Below are 22,556 nucleotides of genomic sequence, written 5' to 3'. Positions count from 1 at the left end.
AACACTATCTCCAGAGTAGATGTCTAACCTTTATAGCTCCAAGAATAGTAATGTGTCACAAAGATTCAGCATCGTTAACAGGGGGAAATGCCAGCTGCACAGAAAATGATGTGTGGAGTTGTCATCTTGGGCAAAGCTGCAGTGTTATGTGGATGCATGCCAAATCCTGTCTTCTTGTTTATGACAAGCTGTGACAGAGAGGAATGAAGCCTCGTACCATATATGAGGTCACCTGCTGGATTCGAGCATTACCATCTCCTCATCTGTCTCCCGTCCTCCACCCATCCATCCCTTCTCCTCCCTCATGTCACTCTGCCTCCCTCAGTTGTTTTTTCCATTCACTCACTCTGGAAATTATTTAATAATCCTTCCTGTTTGAGCAAAAACATGCATCTCTTTGCTCTGGGACACCAGTTAAAGTTGTAGGACTTTGATTCTGCAATCAGTGTTGCATTGTATAAGTGGAATACTTGCACATAAATTTAGAGGTATTTTGTTATGTACCTGAAAAACTATCCCAAGCTATTTTTATGTCTTTCATTGTGCCATGCTTCCCTCTGCTCATGCAAGTGTTTTTCTGTCTATAGTTTCAAAATAAATTCTTACTGGCACAACCTGAATTGGAAGCTCCATTTGTGTAATAATGCCACAGATTATGTTTCATAATTTAAGTGAAAAAACACCAAAGATGCAGTCAACTTAGTTGCTATAAATGTGTAAAGTTAAACAAGCATTTTTTTCTTTGGTTTCCTTTGTTTTTGTTGCAAAGATCCATCTCAATATCTCTGCTGCACATAAATGAATGCTGTGGTTTTGATGATAATACAAATATATGAAAAATGATGCAATTTTTTCCATTATTTTGCTGATCAACGAGCCCATTAGTCAACATTTGCAAGACTTGTGTGTAGTAAAAACCAGCAGTGTGATCAACAGATATCTTATTGTTTGGGAAAAAAAGAGAGAAAGATGGTGGACACAATTCACCCTCGTGAGGATAAAAATTATGCTGACCACCCTGTTAATTATAAAGCACTTCTCCCATCAGGCATTGCCACTGACATGCCATTAATCACGCGTGCGCTCTCCTCCTACCCTGTTATCGATTGGTATAATTATGACTCGGCTCTGTTCTGCTTTTGTTTGCTTCAACTTTTTTCTGATCCTTCACTTCAGCTTTTGTTAGGGTTCTCCTCCTCTTCCTCTGCTTCCTTTGTGCCATCTCCCCTCTGCTTCTCCTTCTGTCTCTTCCTTCCTCAGTCGCCACCTCGTCATAGATGGTAGCGATTTTGCTGTAATTGTGGCCCAAATCATATCTTCTTTTAAACATTAAATATCAAATTTGTCCATTGTGAGGAGCATAAAAAAGGAAATGAGATAAAGAGTCTTCCTCTTTTCCGCTGACTCTAACTTAATGTCTCTTCACTGCTTTTTTTCCAGATGAGTCCAATCTGAAGATGAACAGTGTGGACCACATCCCTCAGACCTTGGCCAGTCACATCCGTCTCCCAGAGGAGACACAGCCTCAGGGTCTGGAGGGAGGCCGTACCATCCTGCATGGAGCTGATATGCTGAAGCCGGATCCCAGGGACACCTTCTATAGCAGTAAATCTGCCATTCATCATTTCAGGCTGTCCTCTTTCTCTGTCTTCATCCTGATTTTCTGGCCTGTCGTTTTCTCTAAATGCCTGATTGTCTGGCTCGATTGTCTGCAGTTGTCATCTTAGCTGTATTCAGACTGTAATTTCATCCAGTAGGCTGTGTTCCATTTTTTCTGGATTTTCCTGCTTTTTTTCATCACTCACCTATCTGACTCTTAGATTTTTATTTATTCATTTATTTAAGTGTTCTATACACACATTGGTTTGGCCTAGTTGTTGAATAACTGCCTGCCTCTTCCTGTCACTCTCTGTCTCTTCTCAGCCCCTATGATTGATCCCTCTCGACTGGAAAACGTTCTTCCGGCCTGTCTTTACTCTCCAACCTATGTAGTCAAAGATTTCCCCATTGCCAGATACCAGGGCCTGCAGTTCGTAAGTCACTTTCCATCTGGGTCACAAAAAGAGTGACGCTTTTGTTCGAATCAGCTTTTATTTTTCGACAGTCAGCTGTTGCTAAAAGTAGACTAGCGGGGTCATCAGAAATGTGACCAGATATGGTAGTGGCCCTTAAAAAGTATTCCCAGTGTAATATCCCGATCAACTGCGCAGCAAACAGAGAAACAGAGAAGCTACATCTGTGCTGATTTGGATATCGCCACTGCATCTCTCCCTTTGTGTTAAGCACAGCATAAACAAAGTAAGTGGAGGGCAGTGTTGAGCACTGCTCCCCCCTTTAGGGCAGCACAGGTTACTGCAACATCTGCAAAGATGAACGATAACTGGTATGAGAGAGAGATGCAAGTTACACAGCAAATCCATTTCAGATTAGACAAGAATGACCTTAACAAAATGCAGCATTATATAAAGTGACTGGTTGTAATTAAACACTGTCACAAAGTGCACATAGTTTAACCTAACTTTTCCTCCTGTCACTGTTTTCTGGGGCGATTGCATTTTTGATTGACATGTCTCTGTTTATCAGGTCTATCTGTCTTTCGTCTACCCTAATGACTTCACGCGCCTCACCCACATGGAGCGAGAAAACAAGTGTTTCTACAGAGAGTCCCCTATCTACTTGGAGAAGTAAGGGCATTATTACTTTTATCTCTTAGGGAGGTATGGGAACATTTGTCTTTGTCTTGTATATATGAGCGCGTACACTGATTATGCAGAATAAGTGTTCAAGTGTCTGTGAATCTGATGGCAGTGATTCATGTGACCCCTCACTAAGAGATTTAGGCTACGTTCACACTGCAGGCGAAAGCGCATCAAATCCGATTTTTTGACCCTATGCGACCCATATCCGATCATGCTATGACAGTGTGAACGGCGCAAATCCGATATTTTCAAATCCGATCTGGGTCACTTTCGTATGTGGTACTGAATCCGATACATATCCGATGTTTTAGAAATCGACTGCTGTTTGAACGGTCAAGTCGCATTAAATCCGCCTTTTACGTCACCGACACAAGACTGAAGCCAATTATCAGCGCCAGAGAAGCGCCCGAGAAGACATCGCGAACGCTTCCTGGCCATCCAGTGTGGATGTCAGTGAAACTGTTGGGAAGACAACGTAAACATTTTATTTGTACTGTATAATCTGCAGATTCTGACAGAAATCTACAGCTATCCTTTGAAGCACCGCTCCTCTCTTAAACGGCAATAAGGATCATTATTAGGTTATTTACATTATTATGTAAATAACAAAATAACTTAAAGCAAAAATTGGGAAACGTGAAGACCGAAGTCTTTATATTAAGGGCCATCAGTCAAACAATACTGTTGCTCTGGGTCTAAACAGCGCGTTGTGTGTGACATCTTCTTTTGCGCATGCGGGCCGCTTTGAGCGTTCACACTAGAGAGCGTTTGCTGTCGCATTTTATTTGTAGTGTGAACGAGCAGACAAAAAAATCGGATTTGATCAAAAAATCGGAATTGAGCATTAAGACCTGCAGTGTGAACGTAGCCTAAGTGTATTATGCTGCAAGGCACATCGAAACTTCAACCTTCTGTTAATGCATGTGGCCGTGTGTGTGCGTGTGCCTGTGCTGCCTCTTGTTTTGTCTGCCAGGTTTGGTTTCTACAAATATATGAAGATGGATGAGGAAGAAGATGACAGGCCGTTCTTCTTCCCGAACCCAGATGGTAACTAATAATGAGCAAACACATGCACCCACCTGCACACGTACAGACTCTCATTCAACTTTAAGTCTCTTTCGTGTCCCCAGATTTCCTAGAGGAGGAGGAGGTGGTAGATACAGAGGATGAGGCAGAGATTGTTGGCACACAGTCACCCAAGAAGCCCTCTTATCCAAGCCAGACCAGCCATACTTCAAATCCCTCCTATCGGCAATCAAAGTCTGAGCCCACACCAGCTGGCCGAGACAAGGAGAAAGAGAAGGAGGATCCTAATGATGAAGAAGATGAGGGCCCAGTCAACAGTATCATACAGCACAGAGAAAGGAGGCGTTTTCCTCGCAGAGACAGACAGATGGATAGGGATTTGGACAGAGACTGGGGGAGAGATCATACAAGGGAGAATATGAGAAAAGACACGGGGAAGAGACTTGAAAACATCGAAGCAAGGGTTCTTCAGCCTGATATCGAAAGCGTGGTTAGGGGTCGCTCTCTGTCCTGGGTCCACACTGATTCTGCAGAACTAGACCCTGCCAGGAAAGGCGGAGGAACAGGTGGCGGAGAAGACAGGGGAGTTGACACACGGACTAAACTCAGCAAGTCTTCTCTTCTCTTTCCCCAAAAGTCGTCCCTCTCTGCCCTTGCTAGCCGAGCCAGGCAGATCCTCAGCAACTCTGCACATGGCAACAACCTCCACGATAGGCTTCCCGGGAGCAAAAAAGAGAAGAGGGAGGAGAACAAGATCTACATCACCAGGCCCAAGCCTGCAAGGGAGAGAGAGAAGGAGAGGGAGCAGCGGCGAGAGAGGAGGGACGAAAGGGCATCTCGCCACCCTAGAGAGGTTTTCCCAGGAGTCTTTTTGTATCAGACTGGAAAGACCACCAGGCTGGTAAACCTGGGTGCCAGGAGACGTGGTGGGGGAGGCGTAACAGGAAGTAGGAGTCTGATTAGTGCGCCTCAGCTCTGGCCTAACCCCCCTATAAAAGAAGGTAAGGCTTCTCCTCACAATGGAAGCACCAACACACACAATGAAAGTGTGGTAAAGTCTTCTAACAAGGCAACAGGGGCAAGACAGCCAGAGAAAAGCAAAAGCAAAGGAGAGCACCGGGATTTAAAGACTACTATCATGGCTGACCCACCCAGTAAAGAACACCACCTAATCGAACCGTCCTCTCACCGCGGTCCCCCTCATCCCTCTGTTACCCCACCAAGATTAAACTTTACAGACAACACAATCCAAGGTCAATCACGGGTTACTTCTTACCTGCGAACCTCAGAGATTACAGAGTCCCAGCAGCAGCCAGACCCCAACCCTCCAGATATCGACCAAGAAACAAACCACTCTAATCCTGATCCCGAGCCAGAGCCAGAGGAGGGTGAAATGTCAGATTACAGCTACGAGGAGGTGGAGGCTCGGCCAGGTTGGGCAGAGGAGAGCATTAACTGGCAGAGGACTTTCTCGGTCAATCCGATGGACTTTGAGCTTCTGCGCTCTGACTGGAATGACTTGCGCTGTAATGTGTCTGGGAACCTGCAGCTAGCAGAGAGCGAGGTGGTGGACGTGCTGGCACAGTACATGGAGAAACTCAATGAGCACAATGGGGGGTAAGCATGGCAAAATGAAATAAAACAGACAAGGTCTATGTTTCCCTGCATCCTTGTTAGTTTAGGTGTGGTACTTATGCTAATCGTTATATAAAGCAAAAGGTAATTTTGCTTCAACATATTGCTCATGTCCTGGTGCTTTGAAGTCTTGCTCTCAGTCTTCAGTATGCTGATTACAATTTTCTTCAGTAGTTCTTGCAAAGCTCGATGTTATTTGTGTGAAGTAGCTTCTCTGTTGTTATTTTCATCATCCATGCTAAATTCAATGTGCCACAGATAATGAGAATCAGCTTTTTTGAAGTGGTTTGTACACACAAACAATAATTAATCCACTTGTGCCAATGATGTAAAACGTTGTATTCTATATGTGCAACCTCTCTGTGTATTTTCAATATTTTCTGTCTGTCTGCCCTAGGATCTACACCCTGTTGCGAATTATCAACGTTGAAAAGCGGCGTGACTCGGCAAGAGGGAACCGGTACCTCGTGGAGCTGGAGCTTATGGAGAGAGGACGTAGCGTGGTACGCCTTTCAGAATACATTTACCTGCTGCTACACCGCAGCAAGCAGGGGGAGGAAAGTTTAGAGAACACAGACTCTGCCCCTGCCTCAGCACCGGCTTCGGCCCTCTCCACTGCCACTCCCAGCCTCACCACCCCACCGCCTCCTCCTCCTCCCACCAAGTCGTCTGGCCGAGCAGCAGCAACACCCTGGAGCACTGCATATGCTAAGCCCCTGCTATGCCAGCCAGTCATGCTCCAATGGAGGAAAGATGTCATGGTACACTTTGTGGTCCCAGGTGAGTCAAAAGTTAATCCAGGGCAGATTCAGCATCCTTCAGATGAATAATTTATTTGCCTATACTTTCTTTGTTTTCTCAACTTGCTGTCCTTTTGCCTTTGGTATTACTGTTCTTCAGTAAAAAACCAGGCTCGCTGGGTGCAGCAGTTCATCTCTGACATGGAAAATCTTCACCGGCAGACAAAAGATGACAATTTCAGCATCATCATTGTGGATTTTGAGAGCGAAGATATGGACGTGGAGCAGGCACTTCGAGAGAGCAGTGTGCCAAGGTGTGTGCATGCGACACGAGGAGCTGTGTGCTGTGACTTTTAATATTTGAAGGCTGCCGCGCTTTATATATATTTGTGTTTTGGCAGATATGAGTATCTTAGGAGAGAAGGCAACTTTGAGCGCTCGGCAGGACTGCAGATGGGAGTGGACACTATTGAGGTCAGTGAAACAAGCACACATAGAGAAGACGACAATATGTGAGCTGGCAGGCAAAAGCCACTCACTGAAGGTTAGACGCTTGCACAGACCACATGACCTTTACTGGCTGATGGACAGGCAGAAAGAACACTCATGCATAATGAATGCATCACAGCGAGGTTGGTCTGTCATGGACTGTGGATCTCACCCTTATCTCCAAGCCTCCTACTGCCTTCCTTGGCTCTCTCGCACAGAGTCCAGCTGTGGCTGACAGGGAATTCCTTAGACAGATAGCTGCATATCCTCTGTCATATGTATGCCATAGCTGTCACATCCACTCCCTCTCACAGGTTATTTGTGTGCATGTGCCCTTACACCATTCTGTGGCTGTCTCTGTCTCGCACACATGCATACCCACCCATGGGAGAATGGAGCAGCTGGAAGTCTGGACAGACGTTGATCCGTCAGTTGACTGTCAGTGCTGTCATGGTGGGATGACACGACTGTCACTCATATCTAAATGACCTATGGGCTGTTGACGTGACGACAACCCACTCATGCCGAGCACAGACCTAAAGAGAGCTTCTGCTCTCGTTAATCCTAAAAGCCCATGTAAAAAGCGGTAAAGCGCATGTGAACATCCGCTTGTCTTGCACCAGCTTACACACACAAAAATCAGACACTTCTTTTGCCCAGTTGAAGGAAGGATTTTGATATCATTTGGATGTAGCAAACATACTTGAGCATTTCTTTGCATTTTCTCCCACAGGACAGCCACAGCATCGTATTCCTGTGTGACCTGCACATCCATTTCCCTCTCAACATCTTGGAAAGCATCAGGAAGCACTGCGTGGAGGGACGCCTTGCTTTTGCTCCCATTGTCATGAGACTCAGCTGTGGTAGTTCACCACAGGAGCCTGATGGTAACACACAAAAAATACACGTGTTACATATTAACAAAGGCTTAGTTTGAAGGGGCACTGAAACTCATTCCCCAGTTACGGTGATATATGTGATTTTTATTTTATATGTGTAGTAAATACACTTTTTGAAGTACAATCATGTATAGGCATCAGATTTCCTGTTGCTGCACCATCAAACTGTATGACTCAGTGCTTTTCTTTTGTCTCTAAGGTTACTGGGAGGTAAACGGCTTTGGTCTGTTTGGAATTTATAAATCAGATTTTAATAAAATTGGAGGGATGAACACAGAAGAGTTCAAAGACCGCTGGGGTGGAGAGGATTGGGAACTGTTGGACAGGTAGCTCTGCAACATAAACACTCTCAAAGCATGTATGACACAGAGTGAACAAACTAGTGAACATCTAATTTAACCTCAAAAGCTGTGTAAAAGCAGTGCATGTTGTAAAAAATGTCCCTGTGTTTTGTAAAAGTTTATATTATTAGTGAAAGTGCAGCTCAGGAAGGGAAGATCACAAGAAGCTTTAAAAAGCTGAACATTTATGTTTATAGTGATCAGGAAATTATCTTTTAAATTGTAATTTTTCAATGTTAGTCCTTTAATCTGCGTTGTGGCAGAGGAAATTATAGCTGTAGCAATTTCAAAACTTGAGCTAAAGAAACCGAAGATTATTATGTATTCATGCGGTATCAGAATAACACAATTTTCTGACTTGGAAAAAAAAGACCTTACCTGACTTAAAAGAAGTAATTTAAAGCAAGGACACAGCTATCAACGTGTTGTTTAAACGCTCAAGGTAATCAAATACAGCGTACCTTCATTCTAATGTTCATGTTGTTCATGTCCAAATTCTCATTTAGAAGTACACGAACACATGAAAATCAGGGTTATCAGCTTATATGCAGGGTTATCTTTTAGTGTAGAAGTGTATTTGCAATATGATCTGAGACAAAAAATGAAACTTCTCTCTGTCTCTCTCGTTCGTTAGGGTCCTGCAGAACGGTTTGGAAGTAGAAAGACTACGCTTGAGGAACTTCTTTCACTACTACCACTCCAAGAGAGGCATGTGGAATGCCCAAAACAAAAAAACTCCCAAGGGATAGCGCAGCCTGTTGGTCAGAGGATCCTAAACCTACCTGCAGACCCACTGTGTGTGTGAGAGAGAGACCTGTCGGAGCTCGCTCACTGCCTGAATTCTGCCTTTTCGAAACAGGCTCCTTTCAGGGACTCCTCGGACCCTGTTGTGTATTTGTCTGTACGAGGAAACTGATTCCAAATTTGAAATTTGGAGGCGTGCTTTTTACGCAGACGGATCTGAGTCATCACTTTGCCTCACTGACTGAACTACTGTACAGAGAGAAGAGTTATTTTTATTCTCCTTTTCTCTGTCCTTTTTGGTGCAATGTTTTCAGACAGACTGGAAAGCAGAGAGCGTGTGTGTTTGTATGTGTGGGTATGTATATATAGGTGTGTGGGTGTGTTGCCATGACGGAAAGCACCCCTTTTTTTTTTTCTAACACGGAGATGTGGAGACAACCTAAGATCTTTTTGCTAACATGCTCTCACGCGGGAGCCTAATAGAATGTGTGTCAACGTGTTCATCAGGCGATTCAGACGCAGGGTTGTAGCTCAAGTAGAGGAACACTTTGTTTGATAAAGCAGTACATCAACTTCTACCTGTTAAATATCATTGACTAGAATGACTGAGGTGCTGAACTCCTCTTTGTATCTGATATTATAAACCACAGAAAGTTTTCCGTTCAGAAAAAGCCCTTTCTCAAACAGATACATCCCTTTCTGCCCCTCTTTCTCCTTCTTCACCTTTATTTTATTCCTTTCTTTATCCTTTTCCTTGTCATGCTAACTTGTGTGTTTGTATCTGTTTGTAATATTATTTTATAATGTCAATTTTAAAATAGAGCATTTATAATAATGCAAGCTATTGGTTATGACTTGATTTGTTTTAAGTGATGAGGGGGTTTTTCTTTTTTTTTTTTAACAAGGGACTTTTATTTATCTGGATTAAGCATGTGCTTACATTTGGCATGCTATTCCTGTTCAATAACACTGAATTTGTGAGCATTTCAGATCTACTGACAGATTTTTTTGTTTGCAAACTTCATTTCTCGTATTAAAATCCCACAGAGACGGGGAATGCTTGGCTGTCGAAAATACAGATACTCTTCTGTTTGAGCTTGTTTTAAGCGCTAACAGAAGGGAGACCAGTTCATGTGTGGGACACAGTGGTGCAAGGCATGGCTGTTTCACAAATGTGTGCCTTTATCAGGGTTTGGCTGCAGGCAGTTTTTAAGCTACTTTAATGACTGACGAGGGCCGAGACAAGCAGAAATACAACGGTATTTATCAGCAGGCTGTAAAGTCAGTGTAAATTCAGATATACTGTAAAAAGAGGAAAATAATATTCTCTTTAAAGGATCATAGAAGTGTCACTGTTTATTGTATTATCTCAAAAGAAAGGACATGTTTGATTGAGGTTTTAGTGATACGAAGTGTTCACTGGTGAGATAGAAGGAGAATCGTTAAGAATGACTACTGAGTGGGAACAGAGGGTGTGATAAAGAGTCACTGGCAGCTGCAGTCCAGTAGGACCCCACCTGCTCCCATTATTTTGGCTGGAGGCCGGGCTCCTAATGCCTTCTGTTTATGCAACATGGCACTTATATTGAGGAAGAGTGGCTGGAGGGCTCTTGGCTGGACATGTATATGGATGAACACTAACGATCTGTTATTGACTATATGATTGTCAAAATGCCCTCTAGACCTTTTTTGCCTCTACAGAAAAAAAGGTCTACACTGTACATAATTTTGCATTCACATGGGACTATTTAAAATAAAGGAAACACATTAATATAAGAATATATATATATAGATATATATATATATGAAACATTTACAAAATGAAAAATAAGTATACATTCCGAGGTAATTTCTGTGAAATTGTTTTGTAGAGAAAAGGTTTTAAGAATGTATTGTACTTTTATTTTCATTTGTTGTTTGTTTGTTTGTTTTTTGTTTTTGCAAATAAACTTTTATCCTTACATCTGGATAATATTTTAGTTTTTTTGTTGTGCGTTTATTTATGTTTTTGGAACCCTGGTCTCAATACAGAAAAAGTGACACAAAAGTAAAATAAAAATGTTATTTGTTTTTCTGACCACACGGTGGTGCTCGTCCCACACGGGCCGTGAAGTGGTAAAATGGAGACATGGAAATAACATTGCTCAACATATTTTGAGCAGAGGTAGGGTGATTCATTGCCAGAGAAATAAAGCTTACTACAGCTGACTTTTCCAGTTTTCAATTATTTCACGATATTTTTTTAAATGAACATGTATTTGTCAATATAAAGGATAAATAACATTTTCCCATTGCTATATTTTCTGTAAACTATAGTGTTCGAAGGATTTGCAAATTATAGCTTTTTGTTATTATTTATATGCTACACATTTGTTTTTGGGAAATCTACATGAACAAAACAGCCAGAGTATTACACATGAATTTGTCTGGGAAACACTACTTTCAATACGCTACGATGACGTCAGTCAGGTGATGAAGCTTCCTCCGAAAAATGGTTTCTAATACATCCAGAGAACTCATTGTGCATTGATCACATATCACACTGTGATCACATATGAGTGATATGTGAGAAGTGAAACATCATGACGCTAACATTAAAAAACTTCCCAGCAGAACTGACATTTAATCATTGACACGGTTGTGGCTTTCCTCTCTAGAGCATGAGGTAAGCGCTGTCCACACCACAGCTAAACAAGGTCTGGATGAGGCAAGCGCTGACCCCTTGTGATCTCCTCTCCCGTGTCCCGTGTGTCTTATGCTCTGACTAACAGCAAGAAATTGGGGAGTTTACATGTACTTTAGTTTTTTCAGTTTCTATGACTGACTAATACAGACAGCATGATACGAGTGCATGTACATATCAGGACTGGGTTTTTCCACTTCATGCACACAGACGATATGTCATGTAACATGTGGGTCTGTATATACAAGATAACATTTATTGCAGCCACTGTTGCGGTCCAGCAGGTACGTAGAGTGAGTCTTGTGCTTTAAACCCCTTATGTGTAATCGAGACACACCCTGCCTATGTGAGCGCAGACTAATGAGAAGCAGGTAGTAACAGGCCTATTTTTTATTAGTTCTGCTGAACTGGTGCTGAATGAGCAGAATGTACAGTGCACTACTAGTTAACCACTACAAAATCTCTCATTATTCGAGCTGTTGCAGTATTTCTGCCTTCCTTCCTGTTCTAAATAAGCTTAAAATGCAGTTTTCGGTGAAAACCCTAAACCTTGTACAGTCAAAAGTAAACTTTACTCCACCTCATATGGTATAAGTCGTACACCATTACTAGGCGCTCAGAGTATTTGTTATACTTACAGTGCAGTTGACTAATATGCAGTGAACAAGCCATGTACTTCTGAGTGAACGAGAGGAACTAACTAGGGACTGGATGATGTGCCATGTATCTGTTACTGTTACAATAAATAGTATTTAATAATTTAATCATATTTAATAGTATTTTTGAGCTCTCGATTTGACAAAATAATATATTTATAAAATAATGTTCTCACAAAATATCTGAAACATTGTGTGATACTTGGATAATGGGCAAATGCAGTAGTAGGTCATACACGTCAGTGTTACGGTATCCCTCTTTCAGGGGAAATTAAGTTTACTTTTGTTTTCCAACTTAGGAGAGCTTTTAAGTGTGCTCTGATTGGCTGACGTGAGAGTCGGGCGTCTTCTGATTGGTGTTTGAGCTGCTTCCGCGTTGTCATTCAGCAGCAGTCCCTCCTCACGCACATCTGCAGCCGAGTCTCTCCGGTACACTGTACGTGACGACGAGCTGTGAGAGGAGAGCAGAGATATATATTCGAACTTTTCCACAATTATCTGCGCAAAAAACAAAGACTTTCTGTCTGTTGAGCGGCTACATGGAGCTATTTTATAAGTAAACTCGACTCTGGCTGTATTGAAATCGCGGAAGGACTGTTTTCATCTCTTAAAAGACAGGTCACCGGAGGAAAGTTTAAATCCCGGTGAGATCAGGGGGAAGGTGAGCCGGGTGCGACTTGAATCATCCTGGCTGTCCTTTTTGTAAATGAAATAGAGAGAGTTTTGATTCAGTCTGCTCTTTCTAACAACCAGGACTTTGGCTGCTGAAGGAGTTGTAGTATTTCGCCGTCCCACGCTGAACTCCACAGCATGTCTGACAAGTGTTGCGCTGTGTAACCAGTTCGTCCAGCTCGCCGAGGAGTTTCGTCAGCTGCTTCTCTGACTTTGCAGGTAAGCCGCTGAGGAGGTTCGCCTCTCTTCCAGAAGGTCTCTGTGAAGGCCGTTGGACGACAATGGCTGGCTTGAGCAATGCCCACATGAAAACCCTGGAGGACCTAACTCTGGACTCGGGCTACGGGGCGGGGGACTCTTGCAAATCCCTCAGCCTGTCCTCCTCAAAGTCAAACTCCCAGGCATTCATGACGGCCCCTCACCGGGGGAACTGGTGGTACTACTCCGGCTCCATGAATAGCAGGAACAACAGCTGGGACACTGTCAACACTGTCCTTCCAGAAGACCCAGAGGACATCTTCTCCAAGTGTCCACGCTTACCTGAACTGGAAGAGTTTCCATGGACTGAGGAGGAGGTGGCCAAAATACTGCGTAAAGTGGCCGAGAGTGGGAGCATGAAATGGGGGACTACACCTGTGTTCTCACCGGAGGCTGTGAGGCGGCTGTCCACCCTTCTCCGCAGGGCTCTGATCCGCATTTCCAGAGAGGCTCAGCGTCTCAGCGTCATGCACTGCCGCTGCACACGCTTCGAAGTGCAGAGTGCCATGAAATTGGTGCTCAGCTGGGCCCTCGCCGACTACTGCGTCTCTGCTACAGTTAAGGCCATCTCCTTGTACAGCATGAGTGCCGGTGAACTATTGAGGAAAGGCAAGTCCGCCCGCTGCGGCCTCTCCTTCTCTGTGGGACGCTTCTTCCGCTGGATGGTGGACACCCGCATCTCCGTGCGCATCCACGAGTATGCGGCCATATGCCTAACTGCATGCATGGAAGCTTTGGTGGAGGAGATAGGTGCCCGGGTGCTGATGGCCGAGAGGGGTCATTCAGGGCCTGATTTGGGGTCAGGGTGCGTCACGGTGAGTGCAGAGGCCATGGAGGGGGTGGTCAACAATGACGCGGAGCTGTGGGGAGTCCTGCAACACTATGAGCACCTCATCTGCGGGAAGAACGCTAATGGTAAATATAAATGATGTATATAAAAGTGCATTTAAGTTAACAGTGCATAGCATAGAGTGAGGACCTTCAGTGAATGTTTTGTTGCATACTATTTTTTGTATCACATATTGGTCTTCCTGAGTGTTGATCACAACTTTCCACTCCCTCTGAGTCCATGTGTGGAAAAAGGTTAATTGTGGCCTGGTGCTGATTACAACAGCAGCTTTTAGTGTGTGAGAATTTGATGTATTTGTTGCCAATTTGACTTGTCAGAGTAAGAAAATTGCCTCTAATGTGGGCAAATAAGGCATTTTCTGTTCAACCAAAGTCACAAAACAACAAATTGCTGAGAAAAAAGACTCAACCAGCCAGATTGAGTCCTCACATGTCACTCTGGTGTTCTACTGTTGTGGTTTGGAGTGCAGAGAGCCTTCAGAGTCTAGGCAGGAGGCTTGTCTGTTGACATAGCTCTCTGTATGCGCTGACTTCACCTCTCAGCCTCTCGCTGTGTTGGCCACACTCCTTTAAAATCCTCCCTTTCTTCCATTTCCTCATCCTGTACTCCTGGTAGACAGATCTCTTTCACCCACCACCATCCCTGCATACTGTTTCTTACATCTCTCCCTCCTCTCTCCTCCAGCTACAGCTGTGCATCCTGCTCCCTGCCTATTTGTTTCCTCCACCCTCACATCCCTTCTGAATCAAGTCTCTTTCTCCGCCTTCTCTGTTGATCCCTAGTACACTCACAGTGCTCTTTCCATGACTGTTTTGGCAGCCCAGCGTTGAGTTGATGCATGAGCTTGTGTTGGGACAGTGTAACCAGCCTTTGTTTGTGGCCCACTACCAGCTCCCTGGAGCAGAGCTATTTTACTGCAGCACAATGGCCTTTTGTTGTGTGATCGTGCAGCTTAGTCAAACACAGAGGGAGTCAAAGCAAATGCTGAGGATGCATACACGCACCAAGGAACAATATACACAACTCAGAGAGAGAGAGAGAAAGAAAAAATAACTATAGATAGTCAATATTAAATACAATTATGAAGCACACTTGCACAATTATGTGCAAGTGTGCCGTGCATGTGGAGAAGACGCTAATGTAACACGGCCAACTTTTGATCTGAGATCAATGTGCTCGTAATAGATAGTACTTTCCCACATGCATGCACTCACATATTAACTGCTACCTTCCATTTCAAAGTCTGTACAGCTTCCAGTGGCTTCATCATTATATCTGCTCCATTTAAGCCTGCAAGTGCTATAAACAGAACATTGCTGTACATTAGACAGGCCTGTTGTTTGGTTTTACGTTTGAATTGGGGTGCTATTTCGTAAAAAAGTTAAAAAGCAGCTTTTGTCACATTACTTCACCAGATGTCTTTAGCTTAGGTTTGGCCTATTTTGGTGAGTTTAGTCACTGGTCTTGAGAAAGACCATCGTGTGATGTGTGTGTGTGCATATAATAACAACAGACTATTATTCTGACCACCATAGCTTTTTATAGGGCTAAATCTGGGATATGGAAGCCACATACCCCTCTACCATCTTTCCACCTGACACCCTACACCCTAAACGGCAACCTCCTACTGCTGAGCAACATCCCCTCTTTTGCCTACCACCCAAACAAAAAACAAATATCCATTTCCTTCTTACAAACCAGTATGGGAGGGTAGATTATTGATCATATCGAATGCATGGCACATTCTATTAAAACTCCTCCCTCTCACTTGATCTCACTTCATCTTTCTGCCTCTTTCTCAGAGGCTGACCCACATCTGGAACTCTTTAAGTTAGAAATGACTTGTACGGCTCCAATAACAAAACTGAAAACTCCCTCCCTCCCTCCTTTCCTCTTGCCCTCTCATGCTTAGTCTAACTTTTGGCTCTCTCTCTCCCTCTTTCTCCCTTTTTTTTGCCATTGCGTTCACATCCACATCCACTTCATCTTTATCTGTTTATTTCTTCTGGTCTACAGGGAGTGCATTAGAGAAACCCAGTTGTGATGTGCCAGGATCTTATTCATTACACTTGCAGACTCACCCGAGCACATTGACATGCACACAGACCCTGAAACCAATTTAGTCTTCTTTGCTTGCATATAAATGGATCTACAGCACTGGTTGAACGCTATACACAATGTGACTATACAGAAGAATCCATTTGTCATTTATTTCTCCTCACAAGGAAATGGCGTGAGCGAGCACTTCCTGGTATAATTTGTATTGACAGTACAGTGGAGCATGTTAAAGTGCAGAGCAGTAGCTTTACTAATGGACAGTAGAAGTGGCTATGAAATCATTGATCGTTATGTCTAGCACACAGATGTGTGTTAAGCTTTGGTCTGGCTAATAGGACAATTTCCAAGTGAGCACCATTCAAGTGTTTGGAGGACTTTTTTCCCGCTTTTCTCGGACTTTATAGTTGTTTGCTCAAGGGGCTTGTAACAGCAGTCCAGTAGTTAGATTTGCAAACAGTTGACTAGAGGGTCATTTATTTTGGGACATGACTTTAAATTCAATCACCAGCCCCATTCACACTTTGCACTGGGCAGTAGTTTGATATTTGGGTTGCTGTTCTAAAACTTGAATGTGAATACTTGTATAGTCTGAAGCAGGGGCTCAGTGAAAGAGAGCGTTCATGCTCAAAATATTATACATGGATAGATAAACTTAGTCCAGTACTAACATTTTTTTTCTTCTCTCTTCTTTCTTTAAATCCATGAAGATAGTAAAAAGACTGCTAGTATTGGGTTTGGGGTGTACTGTCAGAGCATATGATTTGCTACTCAGTGTTTCCCTAAATATGTATTTAGCCCATAAAGAGGCGTGGGAACAGTGGGCAGAGAGATGCAGGGAGAGGAGCCCAGTGCTGTGGTCACACAGATGGAGAAACCAGCACTCTGAAAATACATTCCCCTGTTGCACAAATCTGGTGAGGATCAAACTGAGTTTTGGGAGAAAAAAACCTAAAAATGTTAATAATATTAAGGGCTCGCAAGAGTGTTGAGTATGTTGGAGACGAGCATTAACAACAAACCCGTTTTCCTAAATATCCACACGGATTAATTTAGGTGACCCGTTTGAAAACTGCCGGCAGACATTTGTTTGAAGGGCCAACAAAACTAAGTGTTAAAGCTTTAGTAGATGGGGTTAATGCTTCACTAAACTCTCGTGCTTTTGTGTTAAAGCTTTATTTGTGACTGCATGTACCAGGCTGCATTCACACTAATGGTCAATGTCACTGATTGCAGTGGTTGCTTGTGTTGTCCCAGCTGTAAAAACAGTAACCCTTTAGAGTTCTGTGTTTCACTGTACTTAAATGTGGTTTCTTATACTTGGCTTTGCGGATACTGACCCTTGTTGGCAAACCATGAGTGATGCTTTCACAGATATGACTGCACGAATGGTTTGTCTGACTAGTAAAAAGCCAATAGCACCGAACCAGGAAACTATCACTGACTTCTTATCCTCTCATGCAGGTGATTGTGTCTGTTAAATTAATGAAAATAAAGTCAAACAATAATCTTGGAGTTCATATTGTGAACCACCTCAGGTATAACTCCTGTCTCTTTTAATAAAACTGTATTAACATTATTTTGCCTTCTGGCAATGTACCTCCTATCATATTACAGCAGCATGAGTCACGTTTTTTCTTAACACTGTTTACAGTAAATCACTGAAGGGAGTGGAACCAAAGAGATGGGCATGGCAGATATTCATGGGAAAGAGGTCAAGTGACATACAAATAGTGATTGCAAAGTTGAAAGCAGTTGTTCCTTTGTGTCTAGATTCAGAGTTCTAATCTCAATATTGGAAATCGGTATTCTGTCAGCAAACTGGGGAAGTTAAATGTTTATAAAACTTCTTTGACCTGTTTACACTGAAAAATGTGCAATGGGAGAGTCACATTCCTCTGTCCATAGGGCTGGGATTACAGCTCGGGAAGCTAATGAGGGAAGCAGGATGACAGGCTGGCAAATGGTTGCAATCTTTAACCAGGCATCTTGGAGCATTGCCTGAATGTCAGCAATATCTAAGAGGAATAACAGTGCATTGCATCATCTCAGTGTAAGGGCTGACACGAGCTTTATTTATACTCCTGCCCGCGTCTCTGCAGTGTTTGCGTGAGACCATTTATACTTTGGTGTTTAAGTGTAAACGCTTCATCACTGAATGGTAAACAGTTAAAACAGTGTGACTCATTTGCCGAACCCGAGAGTGTGACACTGTAGGCAGAGCTCAGCTTAGAAATCATGTTCACATGGATGTTGCATTGACACAAAGCACCACCTAACTTGATATCTTTAGAGATCATTGACAACACAATGGTATTCCCTGATACTAGTGGTCTATTTCAGCAGAAGAATGCACTTTTTTTTTTTTTTTTTTTTTTTAAATGACATCAGAAACAGCAGGAGCTCCCTCTGCAGGAGGGGGAGATACAGGAGAGGTGGAGGAAGATCTCAGCCTGGGCGTTTACCGTCTTATGTAGTCTGGAAGATGTGTGGATGGTGGGGTGGGTGCAGTTTTCTCTGTGGTGGGGTTGGGTGGACTGTCCAGGGCTCTGTGGAGCCGGGGGGCGCTACTGCACTGGGCCCCGGTCTGATGGGCCTGGGCCCCCCTTCCCTGGCGGGTCGCGGAGGGTGGGAGTGCCTACTGGGGTCAGCGGGGGAGCTGGCCCCAGGGAGGGGTTACCTGCCCCTCCCTTCCTTCCCTCCCCATCTCCAGCTGCCTCCCTCTTCCCGCTCCTCCACAACCACCCACACATGCAGGGCCTTGGAGTGGGGGTATGTCACCAGGGTGCAGAGGAGGCTACCCCCCCCCCCCCCCCCCCTGTCCCCTTCTGGCTGCCTCTGCCTCAATTTTATCCCACAACTTAGACATTCACATTACTCACACTCTCATTACACATACATATAGGATCTTGGGGGTGGGCACAATCACGGAGTCCAAATCACCATCAGGGTGTATACCTCACCCCTGACGTCGTTGCCCACCTCTCAATTTTAAATACACTTAGTCATTGAGGGCTAGCAGGAGGGACTATGCGCTTACCTGCTGCTCCATGGCAGGTAGCTCCATGCCCTCCTGGGTTTTAATTGCACCTTAGAACACATATGCATCAACACTACAATGAGCGGGTGGAGGGAGGTTTGGAGTCTTCTCCCACCCCCATTCTCTGCGGCCTGCTGGAGCGGGAGGGCTAGGAGGAGGAGTTGGCCGTCCGACTGCGGTCTGGGGTGTGGGGCCTCCCTGCTGCTGCGGAGTCGGGGTGGTCTGCCTCTCCCCACCGCAGGGAAAAGGGTAACACCACCTGGGTCTGGGTGCAATTCCCCCCTCCAGGGGCAAGGGTACCTAGACCAGGTTTATAGAGTACGCTTGGGGAGTGTGATTGTGTGTACAGCGTCTCTTTATGTCTGTCTCCACGTTGGTTGAGTGTGGAGTGAGTGCATATGAGAGCATGAGGGTGGGAATGGATGTTTGTGTCTGTGTGTGCCTGTATGTCTGTGTCTATATGTCAGGTTGGGTATCAGACGCCACCTCTCTGGGGACACCTCAGGCCCTCCAAGGTTTGGAGGCCTATCTCCACCCACCACCACTTCCCCTGCCGGTGGCGGACTCCCTCAGGTGTCGGTGTGTTGGTGGTTCTTTGTGTCTGGGGGTGGGCGTCCGGGTACACACCGGCTCACTCCTTGGCGGCCGCTTGTCGGGGCCTGGGGCTCGCTCGGGCCCCTTTGGAGGTGGGGTGCCCCCGGCCTCTCAGCCTGGGGCTCGGTCACTCAGGCACAGCTGGGGGCCGGCGGAGCTCACGGGCGCGTCACTGCAACTCCCCCTGACTTCTGCTCCACGGCTGCTGGGCGAGCCCTCATCTGGGACTCTCCTCAGCTCTTACTGGGACAGTGGCGCGGCTGCCCCTCTGTTGGTCTTCCATGGTCTCTTGTGTTCTGGGGGCCTCTGGATGTCTGGAGTTTTGATCTCCTCCATACCCGCTTCACACCCTGGAGGACGGGGCTGTGGCCCCCCCACACTCCCTAGCAGATCATTACATGGAGAAACCTTTGGAATGCAAGCATGCTGATCCACACAGGTATGCACACATGGGTATTCACAGACGCGGACTAAAGCTTTCTTGGCTGCTACCTCAAAGCACACTGTGCGCTGTCTATCTTGCGTGCTGCACAATATCGTTTATTATTTAGTAAATATTGATATCTATGACTAGCTAGTTTATTGTGATGGTGCTTTGTTTTCTCTATTATTATGTTGCTCTTTGTTGTTTGCTGTCTCCTCTGTTTGTTTGTTTTTTGTTTGTTTTTTTTTTTTTCTCCATACAGGTGACCCAGGAGTTCTTTTTTTTTTTTTCTCTCTCTTCCCCCCCCTTCTCACCGTCTCTTCTCCCCTTTGGTTTTCTTTCTTTCTCTCCCCCTCTTTCTCTCATTCATTCCCCCTGTCCTATTTATTAAAAAAAAAAAAAAAAAAAAATGACAAAGGATGAACTGAAGCTCTGCCATCACGTAATGTCGCATACTGCTGTTTCAGAAGAATGCACTTTACCACTTTTTTGTTTGTTTGTTTTGTGTTCAGTGTAGATTTGCATGTCATCAGAAAGCCACTGTTGATGTACATCTATGATTGGATGTGAGCAAGAAGGTCACCAATTTCTGAAACCTTTAAGGAGGTTAAACTACAGTAGCCTTTCTGTGCTTATGTTTCTTTTGCTTTTTTTTGTCAGATCTGCCCAATCAAATGGCTATAAAGGACCTAACCTAATAACACAACCAATTCATTCTAGCTGAAGTACAAGAGAAAAAATATCTCTATACACAGATGCACACAAACTCTTTATTCATATTTCATTCAATCCTTTATTTGGTTGTTTCTGGGCCAGTGCAGATCAGTTCCGCCTTGCCTTTAAACATTCATTCCATTCACAGATATCCCAAAGAGTAAACTCTGAATAACTCCCTAAGTCTGTGTCAAACCACAAACCCCTACTAAAATAATCAGCTTTCCTGCTTCTTACTCTGAAAAAAATCAGTGCCAGGCATCATGGTTGTAATTGCTAATAGGCATTAGCTGGAATGCACCCTTTCGGCAGCTTGTATCCCCCAGCAAAACTAAAGCCAGCCATTGTAGTCAATATAGAACCATTTTGTGGGTGATTGGGTTGTAATGTTTTAATTACACACAAATAGATCAGATGGGAGGGCTGCATGGAGAAGGATCGGGAAGTGTGCAGTTTAAGAGGAAACACATTTTTGTGAGCATGGATTGGATTTAATTACTCTGTGCTGCGTTCTCTGGTGAAATCTGTTGGAGTCGACTTGATATAGCCAGGTAGATTCAAGCCAAATGTCTGCAGCTGAGGAAGAGTTAGAGTCTGTGTGGAGGATTGCTCCAGCGTGTACATGCAGCCTGGGAGCCAAAGTAAAGGCTGTGATCACTCCAGCCAGTGCTGAATGAGGGCACAGCTTCTTTTGGATGTTCTTCAGCTGAGCTTGGAAAGTATTTTTTTCTTCTTCTTTCCTTTAAAGTCTAAACTGTTGTTTTTGTAAACAAGCTGAAAGAGGGAGCTTTTTGTGACTCTGTCAGTGACCTCTTTGTCCACCAGAGTCAGAGAAGCAGTGTGTGGAGACTGCAGATCTCAGATATATTGCACTGGAAAAGCAAACACAGTCGCTGGTAGCCTCACCGTTGTGCACACAGATTTATCCCCTCGAGATAGTCACACTTGAGTTCATACTGATATTCATTTACATATGCACATACACTACTGTACACATGAGTATTTGCAAATTTACACAAGTAGAGTATTTCACCTTAGTCCTTCGGGATCCAAATACACTATTTTTTTTTGACACTGTAATTTTTATTGATAGTTTTGTCACAGTTTAAACATAGACATGTTTTGCATTACAGGAGAAATAACCATGCAAGCACACAGTCCAAATACACTATTTATTGTAGTTTGTTGTCTTTGTATTACTATTCCCATCAGTGTAGTTAACAGTACAAAAAAGACGAACAAAATTGCACAAGTACGCTAGCTTAATAGTTGCCATTGCATGGCTAGAACAGGCTGTTATGCACTACATACCAGCTTCTTCCTCACTGGGACAAACCAAGGCCCAACTCGCAGTACATCACTCGCAGGTTGAGCATTGGTTCATAGTTTGCATTAACGATGGGAGTAGTTTCTCTAACTCCCTGAACAACGAGCCAATTTTCCAGAGGGAGAAGTTGGATAGAGAGAATAGGATGGAAGCAATGGAAAATAAAAAGCAAGCACAATGCAAGAACAGCATTTATGACAAGCTTTTTGGTAAGTGTGTCAGGCTCAGTGAGCACAGTGCCCATTTTGACAGGTTAAAGGAGTTGTGTGCATACATGTCAGAAGTAGGTCATTGCAGCCTTTGAAATTTCTTGCGCTTGTCTCTGCTTTGATGTCGTGCACTCTCATCCATTTCTGCCTCTAGTCCGATTCTGATGGTATCTGTGCTTTTAAGAGGGACTGCAGTGTGCATACTGGGACTGTGTGCAGTCCTGAGTTAGCCTTATCTGTCAACATGGTTGATTAAGGGCTGACAGAGTGACAGCTAACAAAGGCATTAAAACACAGTGATGAGCACAGTGATGAGTGGAGACTGTCTACGGTACTTCTGTTTCACCGAATTCAAGAAGATGCAGTTATCTGAATGCCCAAAGAGGAGTTTTGCTTTTTAAAATTTCTCAAAATGCCCGTGACCAGTGACAGAAATGGATGCAGAGTATGGCTGTTGGTTATCATTGCCATCGTAAGTAAGGGTACTACTTGTTTAGTCTT

General features: G+C 44.1%; 2 protein-coding genes across 3 annotated transcripts in view; both read left to right on the top strand.

Moving 5' to 3' along the window:
- The window catches only part of b4galnt4a (beta-1,4-N-acetyl-galactosaminyl transferase 4a), a 181,715-nt gene extending 171,179 nt beyond the window's left edge, over positions 1-10,536 (top strand). For both annotated transcript variants that reach the window (XM_080876616.1, XM_080876617.1), the window contains 11 exons: positions 1,441-1,605; positions 1,924-2,033; positions 2,584-2,684; positions 3,673-3,746; positions 3,830-5,342; positions 5,758-6,140; positions 6,261-6,414; positions 6,502-6,574; positions 7,323-7,476; positions 7,688-7,814; positions 8,464-10,536. In XM_080876616.1, coding sequence (XP_080732742.1) covers positions 1,441-1,605; positions 1,924-2,033; positions 2,584-2,684; positions 3,673-3,746; positions 3,830-5,342; positions 5,758-6,140; positions 6,261-6,414; positions 6,502-6,574; positions 7,323-7,476; positions 7,688-7,814; positions 8,464-8,578 — 2,969 coding nt within the window. In that variant the 3' untranslated portion in view covers positions 8,579-10,536. The remainder of the gene's footprint in view (positions 1-1,440; positions 1,606-1,923; positions 2,034-2,583; positions 2,685-3,672; positions 3,747-3,829; positions 5,343-5,757; positions 6,141-6,260; positions 6,415-6,501; positions 6,575-7,322; positions 7,477-7,687; positions 7,815-8,463) is intronic.
- Positions 10,537-12,306: 1,770 nt separating this feature from the next.
- Positions 12,307-22,556, top strand: part of abtb2b (ankyrin repeat and BTB (POZ) domain containing 2b) — a 42,845-nt gene continuing 32,595 nt past the window's right edge. The window contains exon 1 of the mRNA XM_080875714.1: positions 12,307-13,757. Coding sequence (XP_080731840.1) covers positions 12,866-13,757 — 892 coding nt within the window. The 5' untranslated portion in view covers positions 12,307-12,865. The remainder of the gene's footprint in view (positions 13,758-22,556) is intronic.

The sequence above is a fragment of the Rhamphochromis sp. 'chilingali' genome (assembly GCF_963969265.1).
Source record: "Rhamphochromis sp. 'chilingali' genome assembly, chromosome: 2".
NCBI lineage: Eukaryota > Metazoa > Chordata > Actinopteri > Cichliformes > Cichlidae > Rhamphochromis > Rhamphochromis sp. 'chilingali'.
Note: the sequence above shows the minus strand (reverse complement) of the source record. Positions and strands in the feature narration are given on the sequence as shown.